This window comes from Athene noctua, chromosome 8 (assembly GCF_965140245.1).
Source record: "Athene noctua chromosome 8, bAthNoc1.hap1.1, whole genome shotgun sequence".
NCBI classification, from domain to species: Eukaryota; Metazoa; Chordata; class Aves; order Strigiformes; family Strigidae; genus Athene; species Athene noctua.
The window spans coordinates 27,384,719-27,405,386 of NC_134044.1; the positions used below are offsets into that span (position 1 = coordinate 27,384,719).

Consider the following 20,668-nt stretch of genomic DNA (forward strand, 5'->3'; position numbering starts at 1 on the left):
AGGAGGATTTTCCCTTGTCATACCCAGAAGATCCTATTTCCTGAATGTGGGATGTCTCCTTGTTCAAGCAACTCAATTCAAGTAACTTGATGGTTTGGGTTATTTTGTTTTTTAAAGGCTACTAAGAAAAATTCATTCGATACTAACCCCATGACAGGCATAGCAGTGATTCTTAAAAGGCTCCCGGAATTTAGAAAGCAGAGGATGCCCTTCTGTGCAAAATCGCTGCATGCATCCGCTGTGCCTCTGACTGCAGCAGGACAGGGTTTGCACAAAACCAGCACCTACGCCTCTGGCACACCGAGCATCCAGCTGCTTCAACACACAGCAAGCCTGAGAATTATCCCCCTCTGCTGACAAACGGCAGCATTTACCCATTACTCTGCAGCACCCCTTGCACAGCCTGCGTGTAAGCTGCTGCTGTTTCAAACATTCTTCAAAAAGTATTCCCTGCACTGGATCAAATATGTCTTATACGGAAGTTTCATGCAACACGCTACCTAGTTAAAAGGAAATTAAACCACAAATACACGTACTGCGACAAAACTCATTAAAGCTTGATGATGCAACACACAGGTTTTAGCTATTGATCAGCTGAAAGTGAAGTGTTTTGCTGTTGCAAAGCTATTTTAAAGAAGTTTCTTTTCAGTTCTCCTTGTTCCTGCCTCTGAAGTTCAGCAGTAATAATGTTGGCGGCTTGTACTATAAATTGGATTGCTAATTGGATTCCTCACAATGAACTGAAGAAATAGGCAAGAACTGGAAAATAATTGGAGCGTTATCCCAATAAATTTAGTGCAGATTATCTCACAGAAAACAGCCCCTGGAAGTGTCGTGTCCCAGTGGAATCAGCTAATATTATTCCTCCCATTCATATGGCTCCTTGAGACCACAGAAGACAAGTTGTAACAGCAGTACCTCTGCCAAAACACAGCTCTGTATGTGCTGCACTGTTGCAATTACTGGTTTTCAACTTCACAGCTGCAATCAGTAAAGGGCAACAAGAGCCCTTCTCTCCTAAAGGAAAGGCCCGCGTGGCAAGGCCTGATTAAAACCTTAATTGGTGAGGTTAGATGAGTCTGGCTGCAAATGTAAAGCAGCACAGGAGAAAGGGCAATCATCCACCACAGGGATGCGAGGACATCCCTCCTGGGGCCCAGGACCCAGAGCAGTGGTGCCCGCAGGGACAGGCAAGAGCCCTGCTGCATGTTGGGGAAGGGACCTCCTGATCAGCCAAGCAGCTGCCTCGTCCCTGCTGCGAGCCAGAGCCAGGCTCAGAATAAATTTGGAAGCTGGGAGTTACTGGCCCCCCCCCCCCCCCAGGTACTATCTCTTTCAGCACAGTGTCTCCTACAGCTTCAAGAACCACTGGCACAGTGAGCTGCTGCCTCCACCTTGCACCCTTAAACCGCTCACTTGTGCAGTCACGGAGGGAGCGATGCACTTCACTTGTAAGAGAGAAGTAGCAATGTTTTTATTCATATGAAATGGCAATTTAACAAAGTTTGACAGTGAATGCGACAGTGGGTTAGCGGGATTTGATAGCAAGGTTCACTTGGTATTTACTACATAGAGGGCAGGGTCAGACAAAGCTGTCAGGGAGACCCTCCCGTTGAGTCACGGGGTTCAGAAAGGACCCCCTTGCCTTCTGAACCCCTTCTCAGAGGGGAGTCTAGGTGTGGCTGGATCCACACTTAGTCCCAGGCTCTGTCAATGGTTTAAAGGATTATGTATGTTCAGAATCAGTCTGCTCTGTCACTTAGGATTTCAAAGTTTAGCACACTGTTAATCCCTCACCGAGAATCTGCTGGGGCAAGGACTCTCTCAACCTCGAGGAGTAACCTCGAGAGGTGTCCCTACTCAAGAGAAGATCCTGGCGTGCAGCCCGCTGCCGTGCAGGAGAGCCCAACGGGCCCTGGGCTGTCCACTCTTCGTGGAGTAAGAACTGACTTACAATCATACCTACTGACTACAAATGTTAGCTGCTTCTAACTTTGGCTTGAGCCGCACACTGCCCAGCACCGTGGTCAGGCGGATGCACTGTTCAAACTAGCCCTTGGCTACTGTGGTGCATCCATCTCCCCCAACTCCAACTGGACCCATCTGCTGGTGGCTATCACCTGAGCAGGGTTATGGGGAAAAAAAGGTCAGGCTAGGGGAGCACACCACCTTTATTTCCTTACTCTGAGTACTGACTAGACTTCTGTTACTTGTTTGCTATCTGAGTGGAAATTACTTCATTCCTCCAAATAATTACTTGATGTAACTGGAAGAAGAATAAAATTGCCGGGAATGCAGGCATGCTCAGCACCTCAGGAACTGAAAACACAGCCTAGGTGTCACCACAGTCCTCTTAAAAACTAAATTTTACATCAGTAAAGATCATAGAGGTGTTTCACTGTTATTACACAACCCTTCCCATGTTGTTAGCATACTTCTACAGTTGAGTATTTTTATTAATTTGTGACTTGGTAGTACTGAATGTCCTAGAAGCTGTGCACACCGCTCTGAATCCCAAATTTATTTTACAGTGAATATTTTAAAAAGTGTAAAACACTTTGCTTGGTTTTGTTCTTAAATTCTTGAGAATTTTACATTTAAATTAACACAGCTAATGAAAACAGTAGCCCAGACCAGAAGAAAACCTCTTTGCTGGAAGGTGAGAGCAGAGGTCCCAGGAGCTCCTCTGGTACCTTCACTGCCTCCCTTTCCTGGATGCAGCTTACGTGAGGGAATAGTGACCTCAGGTGTCTGTTAAATTAATCACAGGAATATCTTTCCCACAAACTTATCATGCTATGCTGCTTCTATTTATTGAAGTTTCTACTGAAAATTAACCTGCTGTGAGCCAGCTGTTCTGGCGAGCACACCACAAACAATGTCCTGGCTTTCCCTGCCTTGGCATTTGAGCCTTCATGCAAACTACATACAGCTCTTTACTCAAGGGCCCAGTCACCCACATGTAACAAAGAGTGCAAAGCTGTTGGTAAAACTGTTTTTAAAAGGGTGGGCTTGGCTTCCCTGCTTAACACACAGAGCCTTTTAATGCTGTGACTGCAGTACTGTTCAGTAGCTTGGAGACTAAGCAGTAGTTCTACGGATCTACTGCAAATCTTGGGATAAACTCGACTTGCATATGAGTTCAGTCTCATTCACATAATTCAAATTTCAGTGTGCACATCAGTTAAATATTTGGATAGCCTAATGAAATGAAACATAATACAGCGTAAGATGAAGTCGTGTGCTTATGCTAACGGATTATATAGAGACTAAAGAATAGAACAGTACAAGCAGAAAACTAGTATATAACTTAAAGAGAATCTTTAATACTCATTGAAAAACAGGAGAGAGAAAGATAAGAACTCAGTGCAAACTGATATGGTTTTTCACTTGGAGCTAGATCTAACCAGATGTCTAAGTTTTTTGCTAGCAATTAGCCGTTCAGTAAATTATCATCTCTTTTCTGCTTAGATTTCTACTGGCTTAAGTGATGTGAGCCCAGTGGTGAGGGCCATTCCTGGTGCAAAGGACAAGGTCAGGAGTTTCCTCAAGGGTCAGCAATATGTAAAAAAAAATATTTTTCACCAATAGCCATTCCCACCTTCAGCAACTGTACCCATCCAGAAAAGCTCTTCCTCTACACTACCTCCCATTTCTACAAATCATTCTGACGACTGGTTTCTGGATTGATGAGATTAAAAATAATGTTTACTGAAATATATGTGCCTCTTGGAAAAGATGAATTGGGGTGAAATGACACTTAAACTTCCTGCAGCTGTTGATAGGGATAAAATTAATGGAAGAGTGAAAAGGTTTATTCTAGGATGTAATAGAGTATGTAGACTGATAACTGAATTAATTATACAACCGTTCTAATTATCAAGCAGTTCTATAAAGGAAATGTGTGTACTGTACAGTGTCAATTAATAAATTCCATATTTCTACATGATGTTTTTTTATACATATTTTAATTCATATTTTCTGATTCTGTAACTGGATTTAGAAAAAAATGAGTTATTGAAAACCTCTCTCTACCTTTGCCTGCAGCCTCAACCTTTGGAGGAACTGTAGAGACATGTTTCAAAACAGACCTGCACAAGACACGATGCGCAGTGCAGAGAAGTGTGTAGGCCCTGGGCCACTGAAGAGCAGGGCCTTTTGCTTACCCTTTCCTGACTGCTGCAGCACTCAGACCCACGCCACGATAACACGGTGACTTCCCCGTTTGAACAAGTGAGCTCTGCACAGACACAGACACAGAGGGTTATCAGGTACACACTTTTCATACCCGGTATTTATTTCCCAGACACTCGCTCATCCCAACCCATAAATCCAATTTGTCAGAAGTGACAAAACATTTCAATCGCTCTACATCCCCAAATTCTGCAAAGAAAAAAAAAAGGTAAAGTAAGAACTTGTGCACGCTGCTTGCCATGCTTCCGACCTTAGAGGATCCTAAGGAGTAATTAACAACTCCATGCAACCTGTCATACATTGAAATGCCAATACAGTTTTAGACAAAGGCAGTCACAGAAGTGGGAACAACATTTTTCACCCTCCGCCTTTCCCCTCTCCATCATTAGTACTAGAGTAGCTGGTGGTGGAGACCTGACAGCTTTATCACCCAAGCTGCCAGAATTTACAAAGCCGCCTTTAAATTCATGGCAGTGCCTGTACAGAGTCTTATAATTCCTGCAGCTCCTGGGTGAAAAGGGAAATTAAATGGAGCTGTGAAAACTGAAATGTCCTGATGAGTTACCATCTTGCACTTTAGATAACAGTTGCAGAGACATTTGCAGGGAAAGAAAAAAAAGCACTCAAAGCCTCAGCTCACATTAGCAGTGTAATTCCTGTAGGTTTTTTCCCAGGAAGGTAAGCAGTTATTGCCACTTTCTTACTTCTGTGTTCTATATACCATTAAGCAGCACACAGCTGTTTCAGGGAGAATGAATGAGAATAAAGCCAAGAACACACGTGCAGCACTACATCCAGACTGACTTCAAATCCAGCCCCCACATCTTCCCCTGGCTTGTTCAAAACAGCAACTGGGCACATTTGTAGTTATTTTCCTTGCGTTCCCCTGGTCATTTATACCAGACCACAGTTCAACGCTCCCAAACCCCATTTTTTCTGTTTCCACACTACAGTTTTATATTAACTGCTACGAGCATGACTGCCCAACATATGTACAGAATGGTGAAGAATCACACAAATGTACTTATGTGCTGGTTTTTTCCAACCTGTGCCCCTCATACAGTACCTGATAGGGCAGCAAGAAGACAGCATGTCTGGTTTTGAAGGCACACCAGGCCTGTCCGATACCCGGCATGGTTTCTCTGAGTCTGGCTACAGGACAGTGAGACAGCAACTAGCATACGATGGCAAAAATACAGAGTGATCTTCCCAAAGGTAGTGTACTAATTTAAAAGATTGATCTGGACCACCACAAATCAAGCTGATGCAGCTCGACAGGGCTGAAAAATAAACCCATGTCCATAACTTTATTTTACAGGCATCACCATTGACATGTGGTGATCGCACGCTCAGAAGAAATCGATAGCCCACAGGATTAATACTAATACCTATGCAAATCTGACCCCTTTTTAAATTATTTGCAGCATAAACTATTTCCTAAGATGTCAGATCTCTGGCTAGCGCCAGCCTGTAGCAAGCAAGGTCTTACCCATAAACCCATTCCCAAAAATGCCACCGATTTAGAGGAAATATCATCCATCTTGACTACAATAATACTGGCTTTTCTTTGAATACTGGCTCCTCGCTAAGAAGAGAGGGTGAAATCTTTCAGTCCACATCACATGGCCAAAGTCCATGTACTAAGTTCTGAAATCCAGACCTACCATTGCTCAAGTTTTCAGGGAATTCTGTGGTTTGCTTTTTACCTTGTTTATTGTGTACAAAGATGAAAAATCTTTCAGGAGCGGTGCTAAGACTGTAACAATACTTTGACAGTTTAAAACATACAAATTTTACTTGGATGGGTGGAAGCCATAGGGCAACAAGAGGCAACACAAAATACCTTGGTGACTACAAAGAACATAGTTCTGATACTAACTTGCAGTAGATGGCGGCTGTTCCTCGAGCTGAGGTAAGGTTTAGTATATTAGCACTGAAATAAGGTGGAAGAAACTGCAGCTGAAAATAAATCTGCAGTGGAAACATTTAAAGTATTATTAGTATCAAATTCTCTTCCCGGTGACTTGAGAGAAGATCTGGCTCCCATACATGACAGGCTTTGTCTTACCCCTCTTGCAATGTGAGACTCACCAAGTGACAATTCACAGGAAGTATATTATTTCATAAATCAAAGAAATCAAAGATTGAGTGATTCATCAGGGCTTGAAGGTAAAAACTATATAATACTGACTGTGCAGCAAGGGTTCTGAAGAGTATAGAAATGAAACTGCAGTGAAGGGAAACATTTCTTTTTTATCTTCTTTTGCTTTTTCCTTTTTTCTTTTTTTTAATAATATGGTCCATACTAAGTCTCCAGAGAAGTCTGCAAAGAAACTTAATTTCAAAGGAGCAGAACTGAGTAACAGTCTGCGAACGCAAGCAGCCCATCAAAGAAAAATGTGCCAAAGAAAAAACAAGTCAGACAGCTCGACAGCCTGTGATTTTCAGTTCCCAAAGCAACTCTAAAGCAACCAAAACAACTCTTCCTTTCCATCAGGCTATCACTGCATTAAATAAACCACACACCATGTGTTGATGCAATTCAGCTCTACTTTTCTCTATCATTAACTATAAACCCGCAGGAAACAAATGCTGACCTGCAAACGTACCTCAGCATCATGACAGTTCCTCTTTTCCAAAGAGAATGGTTGGTTATTGTACACCACGAACAGAATCTAACCCAAACGGATTGTACCAACTCCTTCTTCCAAACCAAAGTATTATGTAACTCTTAATTATGACAGCATAGGTGACAACAATCTCACTGTAAAGTTTTTTTTCAGCTTTGTGGATAAGCTGCATTAGCAATGGACCCAGGAAGAAAGATTCTTGTCCTGCTGTTTGCCCCTGGGGAGACTCAAAGCCCCTTTCTGAAGGGGAAGGAACAATCCTTTAGAGAAGGTGATGGGTGGGAGAGGAGAAACTTGGTGCAGTTTATCTAGTGCCAGGCTTGGATATTTGGTATTTAAGCTTTAAGTTATACTTTGAAAAGATAGATATTAATTGCTTTGAATAGTGCAAGCTGGAAGGGACCTCAGGAGGTCTCTAGTCCAACCTCCTGCTCAGAGCAGGGTCAAACATGAAGCCAGAACAGATTGCTCAGCGTTTTAACCAGCTTAGGCTTGACACCCTCCAATGACAGAGACTGCACAACTCCATGGGCAACACACTCCCATTCCTGGCTTCTCACAGTAAAAAATTTTTTCCTTAAACGACTCTGAATCTTTGTTTCACCTTCAGCCTGTTGCCTCTCATCCACCCACCATGTACCACCGGGAAGAGCCTGGCTCCTCCTCCACGATCTCCTCACGGGTCTGGGTGGCTGCTCTCAGGTTCCCTCAAAGCCATCTCTTCTCCAGGCTGAGCCAGCCCCAGTCCCCCCGCTCCCCCACGGGAAAAGGGCTCCAGCCCTGACTCCCTTGGTGGCTGCTGCTCAACTCACTCCAGTTTATCAAGTCTTTTTTGTACTGGGAGACAAGCACCGGTCTGGAAGGCGAACACTTAAAACATGTAAGGGTTTTTTTTCCTGTAAAATGTAACTTTAAACAAATGTTCTCAAAATCCAACAAGACTTCGCTAAGAACTGGCCATCATAAAAAAGAAAACAATAGATTAGTGGCATCAGTTATGACAATGTCCCGTATTCTACTACTGAAACTGCATCCCCCCTTCAGAAACTCAAAACTGCCCATGGGTTCTGGGGGTAGTTTCACATCCTAACAGTAAATTAAAGGCATCTAATAATGATCATAGTTTAATCCTTTATAAGTTAGTGACAAGTTGAGGACTCTTGCTCATTCGTGCTTGATGATTTCAAATCAAAACAGAATCCCCAGCTGAAATAGTTGTTTCATTTACAAGCATCTGCAACCATCACATAATGTATTATATATAATCTATAATCCATGCTCTTAACAAAAAGAATGTGATCTCATTGCTCAGATAAAAGAAGACTAAACAAATTAAGTTCAAGCACTTTGATTTTACAAAAACAACCCAAAACCAAAAAGTGAAGTTGCCAGCAGATGTAAAAGGTAGCTAGTTACCTCTGAAAGTAGAAAACAAGTCTTTCAAAACGAATACTGAAGGTAACATAAATTTAATGCCAAACATCCCCATTCTTACTGTTTCCACCAAAGTTAGAAATTCCTTTTTAAAACACATTTAAAGAAGTATTTGGAGATGTTCTACCACAGTTGAAAAATAGGTGAAAACCGTAGTAAAACTGCTTCAAAGCAATATTTCTCGAAGATAAATTAGCAACAACCTTTAAGAATTAATTAGTGTTGAAAAGGGCCATCTCCTTGTCTATTGCTGACAGCACCGGGTCACACCAATTTCAGCAGGATTTGCGGATGTGCAATACTTGTCAGATCAGTCCCCATGCTAATAAATAAATGCAGCACAGTTCCATTTTAAAAACAAAACAAAACGACATAAATCTATCGGCCAAGGGAAGAATACAAGACGCCGCCGAGGTTGTACCCTACTGCCGCCATCTGCTGCAACAACAGCACGCTCGCCCCGCGGGGGAGGAAGGTAGATGGCTGAAATCCCATGGTTTTCAAAGAAAAAAATGAATTAATGCTTCAAAGAATCATTAATTACAACGCTATTCGCCAGCTGCATTCACACAGCGGCGGGCAAGGAGCCCCGCCATGCTGCCGGCCGCCATTTTGCGGCCCGCCCTCCCGGCTGGCGTCTCTCTCGCGGGACCTCGGCTCTCCTTCCTCCTCCTTCTTCCTCCTCCTCTTCCTCTTACAGCCGGAAACTGTGGCGGCGAGGGCAGCCGCCGCCACCATGGAGTACATGACGGGGCCGGCGGCCCCTACCCAGGGCAATATGTAAGCGGCGGGCTGGGGGGCGGTGGGGCTCTGCCGGCCGGGCCTCGGCCTCAGGGCGGGAGAAACCGGGGCGGGGAGGGGGGGGGTGATGACTCCTCTGGGCCACCACTTTAATAAATAAACTTAAAAGCCTGTACATACCTTCGGTTGCCACGGCGGGTTCTCGTAGCCGTCACTGCTGAGGGCGGAGTGGCTGTTTGGTGAATGACGGTTTTTTTTTTTGTTTTTTTTTTTTTTTTTCCTCTCTTGTGTTGCAGCCTCTGCTGCCAGTGCGGCGTGCCCATCCCGCCCAACCCGGCCAACATGTGCGTGGGGTGCCTGCGGGCGCAGGTGGACATCACCGAGGGCATCCCCAAGCAGGGCACCCTCCACTTCTGCAGGCAGTGCGAAAGGTGAGCGGCCGGGCTCCCGCCCTCGCCTCCCCTCAGGGGCGAGCGGGGCGGCCGGCGCACCCCGCTGAGCACGTTGGCTTCGCGTCTCTTCGGATTTTTCTGCGCGTTCTTGTGTTTTTTTTTTTCTTGTGGAAGTCCAAAGGCGGCGGTATGTGGTGTCTGGAAGATGTAAATGAGTGAGTTTGCGGTGCTTGCGAGGAAAAAAAGCGGGCGAATCGGTGAGGATGCACCTGGAAGGCGTGAATCTTTTTGCTGAGGGAGGCAAAAGTTGTAGCTGCGTGGTTGATATTAAAACGGAAAGCTTGGAAAATAGCTGCTCATCTTTCCAGGGGTTTAATTTGCTGAAGCAGCTTCAGTGTGCTGTAAAATGCTTCCTGTATCGTAGGTATCTTCAGCCTCCAGGAACTTGGATTCAGTGTACCTTAGAATCAAGGGAGCTTCTTGCTTTGTGTCTTAAAAAAATGAAAGCTTCGCTGAGCAAGGTGAGTAGCAAATCCTACTGGTATATCATAGCGTGTCTGTTGGTGTTGCATAAAATGAAATCCAGGTAGCTTATACAGGATTCAATCCTTCCAGAGCAGCCATGTGTACTGGTGTAGAGCTTAGATTTATATTAAACGTAGAGAATGACAGTCTGATCTCAGATAGCTCTGTACAAAAATTTTGGGCAGAGAATGACAGTCTGATCTCAGATAGCTCTGTACAAGAATTTTGGAAGATTCCGTAAGGACAAGCTCTAATGAAAAACTTCCAAGCATGCTGAGGAGGCTCTTGCAGTGCAATTTTGTGACTTCAGAGCACATAGTGTGCACACAATTGTTGCTGTGTAGATGGGAGTTGAGCATAATTAACTGAAAGAAGCTAACATGTTTTTAATGCACTTTAATTTTACAATTTTCTTTTTTTACATTTTTAAAATCGCTTATGCAACACTTGTGCTGACTGGTTTATGACGATATGAATGAGGGTTGCAGGGGTCTATATATAGATTAAATTGAAAATCACATGTTTAAGTTGAATAAAGCGTCTCAGGTTCAGAATCTTACCAGAGGAAAAAATTCCAAGGTAGTGTTTTAGGCAAAAAATTTGTTTTGTTACCGTCGTCAAGGTTTGATTAGGTTGCCTTATTGAGCTTCTTGCCGTTGGGTTAGTACTTAAATATATAACATATCTTTTGCTGCAGTAAATTTGCATGTTACTAGCTTTAGAGATTAAATTGGCTTTTTAGTCCCAAGAAAACCATTATACTGTCCAAATTCATCATTACATGGCATCCAGAGATACTGTCAAAGAATGTATTTGGTTCATCTGCTGTGACTGAGGTTGCATCACCGTTATTTCAGGTAGATCAGACTCTCTAAGCACTATTAATTACCTTTGGTATGCTGATACATATGTTCTTAATTAAGGTTATTCACTTTCTCGCTTGGTTGAGGAACTGTGAGCTACACCATAAGCTTGTGTTCTGTGGTCGTTAGAGCTGCGTGTACTAGTACAGCTGCTGGCAGGAGCTGAGTTTTTGCTCTTTCCCCCTGGCAGGTCCGGCTGATTGATGCAGGCTTTATTTGGACCGAACCACATTCTAAGAGGCTGAAGCTGAAGCTGACTGTTCAGAAAGAGGTAACTAGAATATAGTCTTATGCGTGTGGCTTTGTAAAAGCTTTTATGGCAAAGAATGTGATTTCATTTTTAATCATTTTAGATAAGTGGTTTTCTTTGGTAAAATCCAGCATGTGTTTACTGGCTTATATTGAATATTGATTTCATCCTGCCTAAATTTTGTCATTAAAGTGCCATTCGTCAGTTTGAAGAAGGTTATTGGCTGTTGCAGTGAAGTTGGGAGAATACTATTAATAATTGTGACCTACATACAGCTGTCTGTGGTGTAGTTTTAGTATAGTGTGGAAGTTATTTCAGAATGCTGTGGTAAACTAGCTTTCTGTCTTGACAGGAGTCGTGACCTTTTAAACTTTTGGTTTGCAGGTGATCAATGGAGCAGTTCTTCAGCAAGTGTTTGTCGTGGAATATATAGTTCAGTCCCAAATGTGTGAAGACTGTCATAGGATTGAAGCTAAGGATTTCTGGAAAGCTGTAGTGCAAGTCAGACAAAAGGTAGAGGCAAATTGAATTTTCATTTCTTTATGGCAGAACAATCCGGCAGACAAATATTTGAAGGATTTTCTTAGAAAAATACCTACTCATACTTGCACACTGCCACAACGATATATTTTTGCTTGATTTTTGTTCTTACTGATCTTAGTTTAGAAAAAACTTCCTGCTGTCCAGTGTTATTAGCATATTCTTTTTAAATGACAGCTGGCAGGAGGATTTTGTGTGAATTACTAAAAATCCTCCTGTATTTTAAGGTAGTGTTAGAAACAGTGGGACAGATTGTTTATAAATATTTAAATCTTCTTCAAATAGTTTCTCTCGTGACCAGTTACACAGCAGTGAGAAACAGAAGCTTTAAATAATTTGGTATAAGTAGAGCACATCTCTGAAATCTGTTTGGTTACTTGGAATAGACTTTGGGCTATTCCTTCTCTCGATCTTTTAATAAAAATGTTTATTTTTCAGAAATACTGCATTCTTAAATAACCTTGATAATTTTATCTTTGGTTTTAGACTCTGCACAAGAAGACCTTCTACTATTTGGAGCAGCTGATTTTAAAACACAGGCTTCATCAAAATACACTTCGCATCAAAGAAATCCATGGTGAGTGAGGTGGTTTGTTAGTCTTGAGGTAGAACAGGCTAAGCTGTTAACACGGGAAGGGTGCTTGTGTTAGTAGCATGTAGAGATAAGCAGCAGATCACTTAGCCTCTGTATTGTATTTGAAAAAAACCCACAGTACTTGCAATGGATATGTTCATCAAGCTTTCTTTTCTTTAAGATGGCCTGGATTTTTATTATTCTTCAAAGCAACAGGCCCAGAAGATGGTTGACTTTCTTCAGTGTACAGTTCCATCTAGGTATATCATTTACATTTATTGCCTTGAGTACTGAAAAGCTTTGGGGATATGTCTTTTATCCTTCATTTTTAAATAATTTTGTAAGCGAAGGTGTAAGGAACCTTTATTCTAGCTAAAACAGACAAAATCCCTTCTGCGGAAGTCCCGTGTTTTCCACTTAGCCATTGTAAAACTAGCCCTCGTGCATTTTTTTTTCTTTTCTTAATTTTTGTATTTGTATTTCCATTGCTGTACTTTGTGCGATTATCTCCTTGTTTCAAGTAATGTCCTTGCCTCCCTGAACGCTATTTTTATCTTTAATAGATCAAAATCATCCCAGCGTTTGATTTCACATGATATTCATAGTAATGTCTACAATTACAAAAGCACTTTCTCTGTGGAAATTGTTCCAATATGCAAGGTACCTTCTCTCTATTTCATCCTCAGGGTATGGTATGAAGTGGGTGGAGTTTGGTTTTGGTGATGGAGACCTGATTTATTGGGCATTTGTGGGGATGGAGGGGTCTGCTCCCCACAAAGCGTGGGACGTGCAGATAGCAGCTGTCTTGAAGTTACTGGGTAGAGAAAGACAAAGTTTAAAAATCTATTTCAGATTTCTCTGAAGACTTGATTAAAAATTAAAGAAATATGAGTGTAAATTCTTTCCTATTTGTATGCAGGACAATGTTGTGTGTCTGTCACCAAAACTGGCGCAGAGTCTTGGTAACATGAGCCAGATTTGTGTGTGCATTAGAGTAACAAGCACCATCCACCTCATCGATCCTTGCACTCTGCAGAGTAAGTTAAGGGTTCTTTTCTGCACTATGCTGGCACAATTTTTTTGTTTGTTTTTTGGTTTTGTGAAATTTTCTATTTTGAGACCTTAATATTGTGAATTTATCTGTACAACTGCTGATGTAGAAATTTAATAGCGAACTAAGACATAATTCTCTAAGCTTGATTTCTGTAGTATCCTAGGCAAAATGTGCAGTGTCAGGTTGAAGTTCATGGGATGTTTTAGGCTAAGCACTTAAATTTGTCAGGTATATCCCTCTAAAATTAGGTGGTATCTAGGTTTTTCTCTGGATTATGACTCTAGCCACCTCAGTCCCAGAAGCACTGTGCTTTGGGTATTTGCTGGTAAATGCTACTGGTAACACACCTCTAATAAGAATAGATCCAGGAGAGTGATTCCCATGAATTAAAAGGTCTGTGCTTCAGACACATGGTATGTGATTTGGCTGTCACAGAGCAACTGCTCCTGTAGCACGAGTTCACGGTATGGGTCATGTCCTAAATACTAAATAAAATAATAAACATGAACAAAATGCGTGTGTGGTAGTTACCTTCATTTTGGCTAATGCTTCCCTTTTAATTTCTTGGCAAGAAGTTCTCTCCCTTGTGATCGCCTGTGCTGGTGCTTTCTTTTCCAGTTGCTGAAATCGATGGCAATACCTACTGGCGCCACCCTTTCAACAGCTTGTTCCAACCCAAACAACTAGAGGAATTTATCATTATGGATATCAATAGGGTTCAGGAAAAGAAAAAAAGTGCTGGTGCAGGGGCAAGATCAAACAAGGTGAGAGTTCCTCTCTAGCTGATTCGGTGGTTTGGGCCTTCCTCTCCCCTCCCTCCCCTACTCAGCTCAACTTTTGTTTTGAGTCATTCTGCCTTGCTAAGTCAGGTCTCTGCTTTTCTGTCTTGCCACTGACAAAAGCTCTTCTCAGGAAGATGTGGACAGTGTTTTCGTTTGGAAGTTTCCCAGGCGTTACGTGAATTCCACTTTCAGAAATTCTTTTCTGTTGAAGAGTTTAAACTCTACTTGCTACTGTCATTATTGAAATTACTTTCTATTAGCTCTGTAACTCTTCAGTTATTAAATTGGCTTTGCTGAAGCATAGAAGCATTTTTTTTAATCAAAATTGATGGATCGGTACCAAACATTTTCTTCTCAGTCAAAAACTACATGTGGTTGAAATTAAAAAGTTTAAAAAAAAACCAACCAAACAAACAAACACAACACCTGTCTGGTTACAGAAACAGCCTTTGTGGAATTCCTGTGAACAGTAGTTGGCGTGTCCATTTCCTTACTCTTGTAAAGATGAGAAATGAGTAGCAGCAAGCAGTACATTGAATGCTTGATGTAGAAATACCAGTTGAATTACAGATGTAATTTAAACCAGTAATATAGCGGGGCAGATGTTCTGACAGCACAGCAAGTTATGCTGCGTTTGATGACAAGAGTGTTGTGTTTCGTTCCTCAAGCACACGCTGGCTGAAGCCTGGGTACGGAAAACCTCGGAGCTGGATACGGATCGTCAGTATTTCTGCTGTACTCACTTGGGGCACATTCTGAATCCCGGCGACCTTGTCTTAGGGTCTGTCCTGTTCCTTGTTTTTTTTTATTACATGATTATTTAATTACTGAATTCATGGATTCTCTACAGGCTTGTGTATGATCAAGAAAGTTTTGAGCTGTTTGGATTTCTAAATGAAATCAGCAAAAGGGATAGAATCTTTCCATCGTGGCCATGAAGAGATGGTCCTAATTCAGGAAATCTTTTTTTCTAGCAGAAGTCATCTCATGAAGAGGGCTGTTAGGACTGAGAGAGCTCAAGTACTGACTTAAGAGTGCAGACTGGAATACCAGTTGAGACACAAATAGGTGGGAGGGATTTTTAAAGTACCAGACCAGATCTTTTTGTTTGATAGCGAGTATTGTATGCAGCAGTGACAAATGTTAAATTTTGCAAGATTAGGCAAATTAGGTCGTTCTCAAACAGGCTTGAACGTGACTTATCGGAGCTGTTGTGAGCCCAGCAGAACCTCGGTGGCTATTGCTATTTGGGTTCAGGGAGTGCTACTGAACAGGATTTGGGAACAGCAGCTTCTAAGAGTTATTCATAGTTATGGCATCTGCATATTGATGTGGAATTTTTATTTGTGCTGCACTTCATTTGGAAACATTTATCTTTCTTAGGAGCTGTAACTTACACTATGCTGCTCTTGAATACAAACAGATGATACGTTGAGTTCAGTTTTGTAGACGTGTAAAAGAGTAGGATAAAATACCTATTTTCATTTTAGATTCGACTTGGTGAACTGCAACTTAAATGACGAGTTTGCCAATAAGATGAACCCACACAATATTCCTGATGTGGTAAGACCATTTTTCTCTCTCTGTACAAAGTTCTCTGTGTTACCCAGGGGTATTAGGGAACAGGATTTTATAATGAATACTCATTAGCTCCATAGTGCCTAAAGGAAGAAGGGATATTAATATTGAAATTTTAATAGCATCTGATTCTGAGAATTACTTTCTCAATACTTAAATTTTTGACTGGTGGTTAAATAATACATTTGCTTTAAATTACTGTACTCTTTGTTGGTTTTGCTCAAATTACCACCCTGTGTAGTGAAAACTGTGTGTTACAGCTCCACGGTGTCTATGCCTCTTCAGGACATAAATCCAAAGTGTTTGGAAACTTTTGAATTGACAAATACTATGTAAATGCTCTATGAAGATTCTGAGTGCCAGAGTGACTCTGCTGCTTGTTGAGCTGATGTTACAGTTGCTCAAGTCTAGACCTGGGTGTTGATTTGGCTTTTGAAAGTGTCACCAGGAGCATTGAAGGTGTGTATGTGTAAATACGTGCTGGTTTTCGTTGTAGGTTTTAATAAAGAAGAGCTATGACCGTAGCAAACGCCAGCGTCGCAGAAACTGGAAGCTGAAGGAGCTAGAAAGGGACAAAGAAGGCACGGATACAGACGACGAAAGGTTCTGTATCTGCCCTGAAGCTTTGTGGTCTCTGCTATCCAGGATACTGCACGTGTCCAGGAATAACATTTCTCAGTCTCTGAGGATAAACCCAGCCTAGTGCTGAAGCTGATGGGCTGGTTGTTCAGGGGGCACAAGCAAACGCTGCTGGTTCTGCATGAGCGCGGGGCTGGCTCCTAGGGCAGGTTGATCCCAGCGTTCTCTGAAGAGCAGTATCTGCTTTTTTCCCTCTTCCCTAGTGCAGGAAGGGCTTTAAGGAGATGCACTTACACCTGACATCTTGACTGCCCAGGTGTTCAGGGAATGTGGATACTGAGGACAGCAGACTGGGGTGGTGTGGAAACAGACTGAATCCTGAAATCTTAGACGCTAACGCTGTAGGGTTTTCAGGTTTGCTCTTGCAAAATGCAAATATTTTTGTGCTTTTGCCAAGAAAAGCTTAAATCATGAGACAGATGAGTAATGCCAGAAGCATTGTGTTAGTAGCTTACAGTTGGTGTCTGTTGAGGTAAAGGGACACTTCTGTGAAAATACGCTTGGCGCTGGTTTGTTCGGTGACAGAGCTGATACAGCAACAGCAGATTCTCAAAAACATTCAATTGAGTAGAAAAAATGAGGCAATTGGAGTTAAATGAGGAGAAGCCAACTAAATTATTTGGAAACTCATAGGTGATAATAAAAAAGCAGAAGGAGCGAGTTGGAAATGTAGGAGTGCTATCAGAAGGCACATCTGAAGGACTGCGGATCGCGGCCCTTCCTTGGGGCTTTGTTTCTTTGATTTTATTTTGTTTTATAAATTTGCACAAATCCAAAGGAAAAGGCAATAAATACATAAGCATCTCTTACAGACAATACCAGGACTTCCTTGAAGATCTCGAAGAAGATGAAGCCATAAGGAAGAATGTGAACATTTACCGAAGTAAGACCTTCTTAACCGTTGAATTGCATGTAACGAAATCATGAATATTTGAGTGAAAATATTTTTAGTGAAGTTCTATATTTGGATTCTTTGATGCTGTAATATAATAGCTTCAGGTATTTCACATGCACTGAGTGGATATTGATGGGGTTTGTTTGCTTGTCTTTAACATCAGAGAGAAGCATATTTTCTCCTGCACCCACAGCCTCTGATGGGTGAAGGACTTGATACATAATTCAGCATCTTCCATGAGGGCAACTGCCCTGGGATTGTTGGGTTTTAGGAGGGATTTGTTTGAGTTTTGGTCTTGTGGTTTATTGGTTGTTCAGGGCTTCCTCCCCCCCTTCCTTCCTTGGGTTTGTTTAGGGGGGTTTGGGTTTGTTTTCTTTGCTTAGCTCTTTGTTAGTGGTTGGTTTGTTGTTTTTTTTTTCTGTTGTTTTTTTAGATGCAGATATTCCAGTGGAGAGCGACACAGATGATGATGGTCCTCCACGCATCAGTCTGGCTGAAATGCTAGAAGATCTCCATATTTCCCAGGATGCCACTGGGGGGGAGGGAGCAAATATGATGACAGAATAATACATTAGTCAATGTAATAAATATTCCCTTAATGAGGAAAAAGTACCCAAAACATAAATAAACATTACAAACTGATCACGTGAACATGGAAAGTAATGTGATCACTACTGTACACCTAAATAATGGTTCTAAATTAATATTTCATATGTAATCTTTTGGAGAATTGGCAATTAAATTTCTGGTGCAAGCATTTGTCACATCCCACTCAGACAAGGGAGACAAGTGTCTTAGATTCATAAATCCCCAACGGGGTGGACAAGGGTGAGACAAGTCTCAAAGTCCACGCGTGGACAGTTATTGATTTCCCGCGATGTATTAACTGGATACATGGTAATTGGCTGAGTATATGACAAGTTATGGCAAGCGATATAGTATGTCTTGTGTTACTTAATGGTAGTGAGGGAAAAGAGAATGGAAAAATAGAGGTCAGTGGTCCAGGTTCATCAGGGATGCGTCCATCTTCACTTCTTCATGTCTTTTTTCTGTCTCTCTTTCTCTCTGGCCCCCCTCAATTCATACCCACTTTCCTCGGGTCCATCCCCTAGGTCCCCTACGCACCCCAGGGGTGGGGAGGGGGTAAGGTGCTTCATGGGCTGATGGAACGAGCATGATCTTGTTAATCTTCATTAGCATATGGAGGGATGTCAACTTTAACATGCATTTTGCAGATAATGAACCAAGGGCTGTTCACCAGACAGACAGCCCCGGGAACTTCACACGATGCCCAGAGCAGAGCCGTCCTGTCTCCACAGGGCCCCATCCTGTGCCATCCCAGCAGCCTTATCAACTCCAAACTCCACATTATTCACCCCATGATGAGAGTTCTGGTTTTTGCAAGTGTCTGAGCCATTCCTCAGCTCTCACAGCCTCCGTCCCCCCATCCCTTCCCTCTCTCTCCGGCTGTTTTTCTCAGTCTTTGTTTCTTGCAGGCCTGTTTCTTTCACACCCTGTTTCAAGAAGTTACAAGTCGTCTTTCACAGCAAGTTCCACAAGTTCCCTCCACCCCTGAGTGCTCTCTCCTTGCAACTTCTGCGGTGTAAAGACCGGCTGAGTAACTAGAGGTTTATATGCTGGGAGTAATGGTTATGTTGTGCTGAAGAGAGTTGCTAAGGAAGGATATCCAGAGGGATTTTGTTGTAGTTTGCTGGATTTGTAGGTGTAGCCCCTACCTACTGGTTGGTGCCTTCATGTCTTCACACGAGAAGGATTTTTCCCGTCTTAATCTTTTTTTGGTACAGAGGTTTAAAGCTTTCTAGGATACTGCTAGATTATTCCACAATAATATTTTGGGGAAGCTCAAGAATGTATCTTCTGTTCCTTTGGTACAGAAACTCCAGATACAAATGTTTACACAAAAAAACCCTCCCTGTAAATTGAAGATGCAGCCCTTGATCAGGAAGATTGCAAACTTCTATTAAATACAATGAATTTTGCATTGTAGTATATTCTGTGCCTGTATCGGTGAATTAAAAGCAATATGTATAATGTCTAATTAATGCACCAGATAGGAACTATTAAAAAAACGATTCACATATTTGGGGTCCGTCATTTTTTTTTTTTTAGTTAACTTTACAATCACTTTTCTCTCTCCTGCAAGCTCAAAGAGGACGTTAAGTGGTATAGGAGGACATTATGTACTTATATTCACCTGGTCTTAACTCAGTTCACTGCACAAAGGTGGTTCAACAGAAGTTTTACTAAGAGTTTATGTGCGCTTATGTTCGATTTAACTCAGTATAAATAAGGAAACAGTATAGCATAGTGAGAGTGGGTTTTGCCACTGCATTTATTTTTTTAACTTCAGGAAAAAAAGTTCAAAAGCAATGGCATATGTAAAGGAGGAAAATACTAATAATGTAAAGTTGGAAAAAAAAAAAAAGATGTGTAGGATTCATCTGACAGGGTGTTAATGATTCCTCTGTCAAGGATCCACAAAGCTCAATGAGAACACGTTGTAGTTTGTCAGCATTTGTGTGCTTGTTGGAGAAATACAGGGGGCTGAAAATTTACTATTTCTCTGCAATATCCAAAGAAATGCTTAGAAACAATCATGGAGTGAAATTTTTGCCTTATTGTTTAGTTTAAATTTAGTCCTTTGACCTTTAAGTGTTTCCAAACAGGTGTGACTCCGATGGATTTCAGCACATTGTCTAAGCCCAGGCAATGCCTAGAGAAGACAAAGAGATTTCTGGCTGTAAAAGGTGGAGCTGATTTTAGTTTTCTGTTACTCATACTTTTTGTTGTTGTTGTTCTCTCACAATCTTGTAGCCATCCATTTGTAAAGGGGGAAAACAGAAATTTGGAGAGGCAGTTTTGATGCAGCGCAGCTCTAAGCTGTCTGTTGGCATTGGCAGCTCAGCCTCCCCTTACTGCCATCTTTTACTGTGTGTTTGTGTCGCGCTGAGCAATTCTGCTTCCCCTCTCAGGAGCTTTGTCATGTTGTTTTATTATGTAGAAGAGCAGTTAAGAAAAATCCATAAAGCTCCTGAGAACTAAAGGTACAATTTACCTCATGACAGTGATTTGGTTCAGTATCAGGAAGGCGTAAAACTGGTTAAAAAGCATTCACACAAATGCAGCTGCATAGCTAACTTGAATGATCACTGCAATGAAAATGTTTCACTGTATGTATCTTAGAGTAGCTACACCTGCCAGTAGTGCTGGGGAGATGGAGGTAAACTCGATTCTAGTGACCATTGGACCAAATCTGTGGAAATTGTAGAGGTTTAACTTGTAACCTGTAGCCAGTGAACGCATTCTTTGTCTGAATGAGATGTGGTTTGCATTGTGGTTTTTCTGACAGAGGTAAAAACCATCAAGCCTTTATCTTATGTGGTTGGGGAATAAGCTTCCTGCTGTTGGCAGTTGAAGGGGGAGTACTAAAAGCTTGTTTTAAACTGTGCTGTTTTGATCAACCCTTTTCCTTCCTCTCTCTTGTTTTCCCTCGCAGTGTCTCAGTAATTTCAGAAGGATTGCTGTTTGTCTGTCATCCTGTTTGGTACTGGAGATG

The 20,668-nt window shown here is 41.9% G+C and overlaps 1 protein-coding gene across 1 annotated transcript; it reads left to right on the forward strand.

The window, feature by feature from the left end:
- The first annotated feature begins 8,963 nt into the window (after nucleotides 1-8,963).
- NMD3 (NMD3 ribosome export adaptor) lies at nucleotides 8,964-19,279 on the forward strand. The gene is made up of 15 exons (XM_074912524.1): nucleotides 8,964-9,038; nucleotides 9,296-9,430; nucleotides 9,816-9,912; nucleotides 10,970-11,050; nucleotides 11,414-11,542; nucleotides 12,056-12,146; nucleotides 12,325-12,403; nucleotides 12,707-12,803; nucleotides 13,063-13,180; nucleotides 13,816-13,961; nucleotides 14,648-14,760; nucleotides 15,470-15,542; nucleotides 16,054-16,160; nucleotides 17,009-17,079; nucleotides 17,525-19,279. The coding sequence occupies exons 1-15, from the start codon at nucleotides 8,995-8,997 to the stop codon at nucleotides 17,656-17,658; spliced, it is 1,515 nt and encodes a 504-aa protein (XP_074768625.1). The 5' UTR covers nucleotides 8,964-8,994; the 3' UTR covers nucleotides 17,659-19,279.
- The last annotated feature ends 1,389 nt before the right edge of the window (nucleotides 19,280-20,668 follow it).